This window comes from Hyposmocoma kahamanoa, unplaced genomic scaffold, assembly GCF_003589595.1.
Source record: "Hyposmocoma kahamanoa isolate Upper Pololo Valley unplaced genomic scaffold, ASM358959v1 116, whole genome shotgun sequence".
NCBI lineage: Eukaryota > Metazoa > Arthropoda > Insecta > Lepidoptera > Cosmopterigidae > Hyposmocoma > Hyposmocoma kahamanoa.
The window spans coordinates 3,009,922-3,020,331 of NW_020653391.1; the positions used below are offsets into that span (position 1 = coordinate 3,009,922).

General features: G+C 40.8%; 1 protein-coding gene across 1 annotated transcript in view; it reads left to right on the forward strand.

The window, feature by feature from the left end:
• LOC113239779 (solute carrier family 2, facilitated glucose transporter member 8-like) overlaps nucleotides 1-4,573 on the forward strand; it is an 81,989-nt gene extending 77,416 nt beyond the window's left edge. The window contains exons 7-9 of the mRNA XM_026476890.1: nucleotides 2,248-2,477; nucleotides 3,194-3,388; nucleotides 4,082-4,573. Coding sequence (XP_026332675.1) covers nucleotides 2,248-2,477; nucleotides 3,194-3,388; nucleotides 4,082-4,411 — 755 coding nt within the window. The 3' untranslated portion in view covers nucleotides 4,412-4,573. The remainder of the gene's footprint in view (nucleotides 1-2,247; nucleotides 2,478-3,193; nucleotides 3,389-4,081) is intronic.
• Nucleotides 4,574-10,410: the final 5,837 nt, after the last annotated feature.

A 10,410-nucleotide genomic window follows, 5' to 3' on the forward strand; every position in this document is an offset into this window, starting at 1 on the left:
ATCGAGTATATAACCATAAATAGAGACGAAATGATATTTAATTTCTTTGAAAATTATTCTGCCATATCATTACTGTGACAACAGCGCTCCGATTGGTCAGTCCGAATTCGAAACAATTGACGGGTGTCGTTAATTGTTTCATTCAAATCGGCCAGTTAACTTGAGCTTTGCTAAAAATTTAATTACCGATGAAATTTGATTTCGTTTGTTTTGTAATTAGATGTTTTGCTGTTTTTCCCCACACCACCGAAACGAACAGCATGCCATTGTTAGAGATATTATCTTTATTACAATAAATACAGAATACTTCTGGAATATACGGAGACAGTCAATTGTTGGCGGCTGTCTATATTTCAGTGCAAACGAGATTTGATATTTATAAGTGACGTATCACTGATGAGTTACCAGGAATGTATAGCCCTTATTTCGTCTCTATTTCTGGTTATATACTCGATGACTGCGCGTTTGCAGTTAACGCGTGAAGTCGTAATCAACTTCATGCAGCCAAGTCCACGACTTCACGCATTATCTGCATGCGGTCGAAACCAACTTCATGCAATTAATGGTGAAGTCGTTATCAACTTCATGCAGTTAATGTGTGAAGTCGTTATCAACTTTATGCAGTCGAGGTCTCTGTTGATTACGACTTTACGCATTAACTGCAAACATGCAGTCCATCTGTTAGCAGTCTAAGTTTTATGACCATGAGATTTCTGGTGAAGGAAAACATCGCCATGAAACCTGCACGTCGACGAAGGTTCAGAACTTTCGAAAAACGTGTGAAGTCCCTAACCCGAATTGGGCCAGCGTAACGGATTATGGCCTACACCTTCGCCTGAGAAGAGACCCGTTTGATAATATATTTTATTCATCTTCATTATTTAAAAAAGTACATAATAATATGGTCTATCCGGGCCGTGCTCCGTCAGGGGCTCAAAAAATATTTGTTGTGTATGTTTTGTATGAACTTGTTCACACATGTCCGCAGTTCATACAAACTAGCACGCCCCGGCCACGTCCTAATCTTATTTACCTGACGTAGCTTACGTAGTTTATTGACATTTGTAATTTAGTTTTTGAATGAATTTATTCCAATCTTATTAACCAGTATAGACATTAATAATTAAATCTGACATTCTTGCATAGCATTAACAATATTGTACGTATGAAATACTTTAAATATTTTTTTCTTTATTTTGTACTGTCAATGTCCATTATTAATTATGTTTGAAATATTCGTAAACCAAATGGTGCTTGAGAAAAACTTTAAAAAATTATATAACTTCAAAACTGTGCCAATATTAATTAAATTTTTATTGAATTGATATTCTATTATTAATACAAAGATCGAACACTCAGAGAAAATTCCTGCGATTCGGTCGGATTCGAACCAACGTCTTCTAGCAAACGCTATGCCAACTAAACCACGGAACGAGGCAGAGGACCTTACAATTTTTTTCTATGTGCTTGTTTTGAACCAAACACCCACAACTTTCAGTTTACAATATTAGAAAAACTCTCTAAATACTCAGAATTAAAACAGGAAATAACCAGAATATGGCATTTAATGAATGTAGTAATGGTACCAATAGTTATTTGAACCACAGCCGCCATTACCAAATAGCTACACAAGTCATTGCTTTCCCTGAATCTACCACCAAACATATACCACATGTTACAGAAGGCAGCCATCCTTAATACTTGTCGCATTGTCAGAAGGTTCCTGCTGATGAAAGAGGACGAAGTAGGCTTTTATTATCCACTACCACCACCCTCCACATAGACATGCTGCATTTACTTGACTTCGGTCCGCAAGCGTGGTTCAAACCAGCTCAGCTTGTTAGCTGAGAAAAATAAAGTACATAATAAAAATAACGCGCACACTCAACATAGCCCCGCCTTAAGGAAACCCTGTGTCGCGGGTGCCACGGACATAAATATAGACAACCACAAATTACACCCAAAGTCACGAGAGCAATAATAAAATAAAATTCTAAAAATAAATTTCTCCCAGCCCGGGAATCGAACCTGGGACCTCGGCGTGGCAGTCCGGCATGGTAACCGTTTGACCACGGAGACAGTTCAGTATATACATATAATAATATTAAATAAGAAAGCTTGAAGCTTTGACAAGCTTCTATATTACCTAGTTATTCGAATAAGTATCTACTACACATAAGACATAGAAGAGCTGCGCCCAGTATAGATTGTCCAACAATTAAAAAACCATTATTTTATCTTTTTCAGTACAAGACAAAACAACCTTCCAGGCGTTCCGTATCGCGTTAAACGTGATGCTTTCGCAAGAAACTTGCGGGTACCTTGTCGTCCTCATGTACGCCGGTTCTATCTTCGACCAGGCAACGAATAACATTGGACTAAAACTCAGCCCCAACAAGCAAACCATTATTGTAGGTGTCATACAGCTGCTTGGTTCTGTAGTTGCCAGTTGCATTGTTGAGAAAACTGGACGGAAGGTAAGCTTTTCTGCTATACTACACATGACCTTTCTCTCTTTTTATTGTAAAATACCTTTACTTAAGTAACCGATTTGATAATAATGAGATTTGATAACCGCTGTGCAGCCTTTTCAAGTGGAAAGAAATGCCAACTTACGACCAACAAAGGCGTTTTTTAAGAACCTGAAGTATATACTTGTCACTTAAGAAACTCAAGTAAACTAGTGTTCCAGGATGATACAAATTTTTTTGATAGTTATTTTAGACAATTAATATTTCAATTAATTTCATAGTAATTATTTATTTACATGGTACATTTCATTTACATTAAAATTCGACTACAAGCTAGACATGAACCGTATAATATTATTATTGTGCTTTGATATCACATTTCAGAAGGTAATTATTTTTTTTATATTAAAGTTATCTTTTGCACTGAAGCTCTCCGTTTAAAATAATGCATATTTATTATACACATTTATGCCTTAAAAGTTAGAGGGATACAATTGATAAAAACAATTTAAGGACTGGAGTGCTTCAGGGCATAGTACTTGGCCCCAATACTTACACTTTATAGGGGTTGCCATAAATACGTGGAAAAAGATCGTCTGTGCAACTTTTAACACGCGTTGTTTTAGTGCTACTCCTGATTCAATCAAATTTATATTTTCATTGTTTTATTCCTACCGATTAATATCGATTGGAAAATGAAACTCCTTTTTTACTCGTTTCAGTGGCTCCTAGCCGGTACGGCCTTTGCAACAGGGCTGTCAATGTTAGCGCTCGGAGGATGGTTCTACATCACATCCCTGAACGTATGGTTACCAGGCTGGCTGCCAGTCCTCGCCATGTGCCTTTGCATTTTCGCCGCCGCCGCTGGCTACCAGCCTGTCCCTTACGTTATCACTTCGGAGTTATTCTCATTCCAAGTAAGTTCCCTACATACCAGGGTTCGCAATGATCAAATCGCAAATTATCTTGACAAATATACCTTGATATTTATGAAACAATAAAATGCATTGCAGACATAGCGATGTCATGTCATGTGTTAGTATTCGTAGACGATTTAAACGTGTCAAAATGCAAATTTCAAATAAAGTTTGTTGTTTTTAGTCCAAATTTAAAAGACAAAGCAAGGATAATTATCGGATATATACCAGATCGTTTGGCGTGCAGACGCAGGATCGGGTCCGGTCAGATCGAAGGAGTTTTTAATTGTTCCATCTTTATATTAATAATTATAACAAACTAGGGATTAATTTCACTAAAGTAATTGAACATCATGATAGTAAAACATCGTGATATACAATAAAATTAATGTTATATACTAAATTATAATTGTAACTATAAAAATATGTTATCACTTGCTTTTATTATGTTACTCAAGATTTGTCAAAATTGCAACAGATTTATAGAGATCGGCTACCGGTCGCTGTCGAATTGTGACTTTTGCGACTTCGGGATGAAAGTCGGGTCAATGACCGCTATTGACATGCTAAATGGCACAAACTTGAGAGTACATTTATCTTTATGTAAATGATATACTTGTTGGCAAGGTATAAATTTATTTATTAAGATAAATAGTAGATATAATATTCAAATCCATCCAACTTTTCTTTCAGCACCGCGGCATGGTAACTTCCTTCGTCAGCAGTGTGGACGCTCTAAGTGACTTCCTTCAAACGAAAGCCTACGATCCCCTTCTGAAGTTGCTCGGCATCCACTGGGTCTTCATCTTGTTTTCAATAGTTTGCTTCAGTGGCACTTTCTACACAATCATGTGGGTGCCAGAAACAAAAGATAGAACTGTGGAAGAAATCTACGCCCTTCTAGAAGATGGGAGACAGAAAGAGAAAAGAAAAGATGTAGAAAGTGGGAAACGACAAGTTAAAGTTGGAAAAAAGAATGATAAGGAAGGAAAGGAGAATGACGAAGAGGTTAGCAGATTGTGATCTTGTCTAGATCTGTTACGTTGTACTTATTTATGTGATAGACTGCAAATGTTGCAATGTTACGTTGGATTTATTGGACTTTTGTACTCTTTTGGATTATTTTAGGTCAACTCGAACCATACATAGATGACAAGACGACTGAGTCAGAACTATGAATCTCGTTACGATTTTTTATATTACTTGTGTATTAGTACTTGTGTATACTTTATTTTTATTTTTCCTACTTTCTTTCCTTTTTGTGTGGGTATAGATTGATTGATGAAAATACAGAGATGAGCAGAGGGTTAAAACCCCATCAACAACCACATCACAAGTGACAAACGGTCAAATAGCCATTTTAAATAGCAAAAATAGTGCACAAAATTCTAAATTCTCAAAAATCTAAATTCTTAAAAAAATATAGTTTTTTATGATATTTCAAAACATTATTTTGTCACTTAGCCGCATTTTAGGTAGCGGACGGCAGTAATGGTTTTAACTCATTTCCGCCCAAAATCGGGAGCCGAAACGGCGAATACGGAATTTGGTATAATTCCATACTTCTTGCAAATTTCGATGTAAAAAATCTTTTTGGACTAAAACGAGGCTACTCCATACCTCGCAATCCAGTGAATTCTAACTACTAAGGTTACGCATTACGATTCGTATGAAAATCAATTCAAATGCATACGATCTAACGATTTTTTGTGTCGATTTATGTTAATGCGATTTTCAACGAATCGATTCAATAGATAGGCAAATCGAATCAGTAGGCAATAAATGTTTTGTAATAACATCATAAAATTTGAACAAAACCGATTTACAACAAATATTTAGTTGTGTTTTTGTCTTCGATTTCGGGTATTAATGAGTTTTAACACGATTTAAACCCGGCGATAACAAGCGCTGGGTGCAAGCAAAAGATGAGCAATCATCCAGGTATTAACCCGGACCCTTGCTCATCTCTGGGCAAATTGTAATATTCATAATTTCATTTTCTTTCAAATTTCATTTAATTAATATTCGTGGTTTTTTCGCCTGTCATCGTTTTTTCACCTTTCGTCATTTTTTCCCCTCATGTTGCTCTTAATTTTTCTTCTAGGACATTAATATTATGGTTCTTCATGACGACAATGGTTCTGTAACTTAATTTTAATTTAGAATATTTAAAGTTTCTAATCCAAAAGTCTACAAATTCTTTACAAATACGCCTCCTGACTCCGATTGTGATATTTTGACGAATTACTAACTTTTAGTGTTTAGTATTATTAGAGGATAGTGGTCTGCAAAGACAATAAAGTATTTCTATTTATAAGAATTGTTGCATTTTATTTTTAACCTTGTTAAATCTACTACCACTGGAACTGTGGAGCTATCCAAAAATTCAGGCTGTGCCAAAAATCACAAAATTCCTTACAGCTTCTATGTAAATTATAAATAAATATTTGGACATCGTACACGTTGCTCTGATCCCAGAGTAATTGTGCTTTAGAAATAGGACACGTACCACAAACACCCAGACCCGAGACAATATAGAAAAGTTAGTTTCTACATTGACCCGGTCGGGGATCGAACCCGGGACCTTAGAGAGTGCGACACCATGAAAACCGGTGTGCAAGCCACTCGATCAAGGAGGTCGTGAATATAATGAAAAACCGTTAAACGCACAAAGCCGATATAAAACGTTTTAGCGACCCTGCATGGCCCAGTCACACAATCAAACTTCACCGCGAGTTAACTTGCGCAAGCCATGTACGCTTAGGCGATATATCACACTGCAACGCGCCCCACGACAGAACGCGGGACGCGGAATAGCGCGCGGTGGCGGAGACGCAGATCTGCATCTGCATCAACGCGCGGTTTAATGAAAAGCGGGCGGGCGCGAAGAAAAGAGTTAAAGTACTCGCTTCGTAGTTGATCGCCGTAGTGATTGAACATGTAGCTGAGACCTTCCTTTGACAAGGAAGGTCTCAGCTACATGGTTATGGTTAATAATACAGAACTCATTCAGGACGCTGCAGTTATACTGTCTATTTGGTTGGTGTCCCTATCTACCCGAGGGATAGGGTTTTCCGGAGAGACTACGGGCTCGACGGCAAGACAGGGTACGGCGGGCGTTCGGGCCAAGCCCTCCGCCAGTGATACGCCTTTGCTTTTGTCTCTAGCGGACCCGGACTTGGGGAAGGACTCGCTGGGGTTTGTGGTTAGCTGCAGAGACGGACATGTTTGTCTGCCCCGGTTTTGCTTGTAACGGGGCGTCTGTCTCGTAAGCAGCTAGCGCGTCTTAGTAGCGATCTAGTTGAGGGCTTGTTTGCGAGGAGACGCGCGGGGCACGTGAGTTGCCCTTTAAGTTGGAAGCTATGTCCGTACATTGTCGCAGGACACTGCGACTGGCATCTCCGACACTAGCCCGGAAAGCTAGTAGAGGATAAGCTAGATATCCTCCGGTCCCTCCAGCCGTTTAGGTTATTGGGAACTGGAGAGACGACGTTTTTCGGCGTCGGGAAGTGAGCGTGCCTTACAGCTCCGCCAGCAATGAGAAGATTTGGTAGTGGACTCAGAGTCGACGGCTTAGCGGTGGCAACTGCTGGTAGTGCAATGCGCAACGGGAAGTGAGCGTGCCCACAGCTCCAGTACCTATCTGGAAAATTCCCTATTTTCCAGAGGGTACTGTACGCACACCCGGGGGACTCAACCGAGGCACTAGTCTCTCGAAAAACCGGATGAAGTCAAGTGACAGAGGTCGGTGACCCTGTGAACCCTATGCACTGGCTGATCTGGGGTCAGAACCTGAACTTGTAAGGTTCCTGTGCGCGCACGGGTTATAGTGTCCTTCTCGTATGCCCTAAGGGTAGGTAGGGAGGGTCACTATAATCAAAACTAACATAGAAAGATATGGTGCTTGTCTATTTGGGTTTTGTTTACTCAAATAAAAAGACCGCGAAGATATTGGATACATCCCTTTTTACGAACCAGATCGACAAATGGATAAATAATTTCAACTTCATTACAAAGATTTAAGAAAGTATGAAAATAAATTTGGTCGATTTTCAATAGCAAATATAAATTTATCGACGTCGAGATCTATTGTAGAAAACTGAACATGTCCTTAAGGTTAAAAATCTGCGCGGTAGTGCGGAGCGCAGTGTGCCATACCCTGAGGTTCGCTGCGCCTCTCCGCGCGGGGGCGCGGTAAAACACCGCGCGCCGCGGAGAAGCGTTCGATTGTGTTCGATGGCGCGTGTTTTCCATACAAACTGAGGTACTTCAGTGCAACGTTAAAAAACGCAGCTCCGTCGCGGGGCGCGGTGCATTGTGATAATCGCCTTAGAGTCTGTGATACCGAACTATGGTACCGTCGTTATTTCCGAGTCCCAGAAGCGCCCAGTTACACGACGCGTCTACCACGCTTTCACGTACATTAATGGCGAATCTGAATTCTATATACTAGCCAACAACATTTAAATTCCTCTGAATAATATAACCGTGCGATCGCCGCGCGGTAGCCACGCGGTAGCCGCGTCCGCCGCGTAGACCAAAGACAAACCACGGGACCTACCATAACCTTTCCAAAAACAATCTTATTTCAATGTAAGCTTAAAGTAAGCTTATTATAATATTACTCATATTCGTACCATGACGAACCTGTCAACCAAGTAATGTATTATTGCTTGAAAAATGATTGAAAGAACGAATGATTTCCCAATATTGTCTATTCCTTACTAAAACTCTGAAAGAAATAACGCTATGTGAACTATTTAATGCCACTTCTTTTTTTTCTTTTTTTTTTAGTTCCGAATCGTCTTATCGTAGTATATACAATGTTTAAGTACTTAATGTTATTTGCATTCAGAGAATTTTGACTGTTAAAAAAAGAAAAGTATGTAATAATAAAATCTATTAAGATTACGTTGTTTTCAATAATTTTTCCGCATTTTCATGAAGAAAAATAACTAAAACAATTAAGTCGTGATTAGTGACGAAAGACACTCAGTCTATTAGGCGTTTTATAATGACTCGACTCCATTTTACAGGACTAGACTCCAAAATTAATACTGGGGGTTCGAGTTTTTATTAATAAGACTCAGTCGTTATACTAAAAGACTTGAACGACTTTAAAGACTTAAACGACTCGAGTTGTTATTAAACCCGAAGTTCATAAATAAAAATGAAATAAATAGTATGTAGTAAATAATCACGTTTATTTACTTACAATAAAAATCGTAAAATAAATACCTTGTGGGTAGAAATAAAATCACACCAATTGGCTCATGACTCGCGACTCCCGAGGCTATGAGGCGCCAGTCGTTTGAGCCTTTTTAATCGTTTTAAACCTATAAGTTTTTAAGCTTCCTAGTGTTAAAAGACTTCGACTCGCATTAGTGTTCAGTTTTAGTCTTATGACTCAAGACTTGAGGGTTAAAAGACTAGACTAGTCGTGAGGCGTTGAAAATTAGTCGAGGTTTTTTAAAAGGCCTGAAAAGACTGAGTCTCTTCATCACTAGTCTTAATAGTCACGTTGTGAATTCGGAATTATAGTCTAGTGACAACTGTTAGCTTTGCCAAGGAGCCTATAGGTGGCGCTGTCATAATTTTACGAAATTAACATAGCGTATTTTTATTTAACGAGAGATTATTTCCTATTTGCTATTAAATAAGTTCAACTTAACTTTTAATCATTACAAATCAATATTAAGACAATAAAACTGAAAATAATATTGTTTCCATTGCATCCGTGTAACTATTTTAAGAATGCTAAATTTGACGTAAGAGCAATATTACTTTAATGTCAAAGTCGCGTCATAGTGAGTGAATGAATAGTCACAAAAAGCTGCCAATAAAACATCATAGTTTTAACATTACAATAAGCTTACTTTAAGCGCGTTATGGTGCGAAAAGTCAATGTAAGGTTTAAGTAATATTATTTTAAGAGGTTGTGGTAGGCCCCTAGGCTCCCCCCCCCGAAGGGGTTCCCGCCTTGTCGTGGCGGGGGGGCTCTAGTAGCCGTGGTCGATTTCATCCCACGGTGAAGCTAAGAGGAACCCACGGGGCCGGCCGATGGTGCTAGGCTGGCCCGAGGAGGAGGGCGTTCCGCGCAGGGCTCGTTTGGCCAGCGGGAGACCGCGCGGATTCGCGAGGAGGAGGGTCGCGGGGGGAGAGACGTGTCGGTGTGTCGTTGCCGCTCGTCCTGTCCTCCGCGACCCTACACCGCTTTCAATGATGCAGTGGCGGCGGGGCCGCGGGGAAGAGACGTGTCGGTGTGTCGTTGCCGCTCGTCCTGTCCTCCGCGGCCGAATGTGGGTGGTTGGCCCGTGGTGGGCGCTCCAAGGGACTCTCTTCGGAGAGTCCGCGCGGAAGCGCGTTAGGTGTTGCGGCGGAGCCTGTCATCAGATCCGCCGCGGGGGCTGGGGGAGCAGCCACTGAACTTCACAGTTGAGTGGATGCTGTCCTGGCCCCCCATGGCCCCTGTGTAGCGGACTCGGGGGAGTTCGTTGCCCAGCATAAAGGGGCCCGGGATGGAAGGCTCGTCTGGTGTTCGGCGAGCCTCACATTCGGAGTCGGGGGACCGATGTGTCTCCCTTCTCGAGGAGGGGCTGCGCAGGGCGCGGCCAGCCGCTGGTGGGGGCGCGGACGAGTGCAACAGCGTACCCGTACCCCCACCTACAGCGGAGAGGAGGAACACTCCGGGGGTTTAGTGCGGTCGGGCTGCTCCCCTTCAGGGTTCAGCCCAGTCCCACATAACCCCGGCTCTGCCCCCGCGGGGGCGGGGTATCTGTAAGCAGATTCCCCCGGATTAACCAAAAAAAAAAAAAAAAAAGGCCCCTAGGCTCGCCCGCGCGCCATATTTGTTTACTCATTCAAAAGTCGATACAACACAACGACTTTGCTGCTGCGCGGTTAAGTGACAAGTGTTCAAATAACCATATTTAAATAGCAAAAAAATAGAGGACAAATACTCTTTTACAAACAGTTAAAATTGGTTAACGTATTCGACGTATAGGAACTTACCCTAACGATGC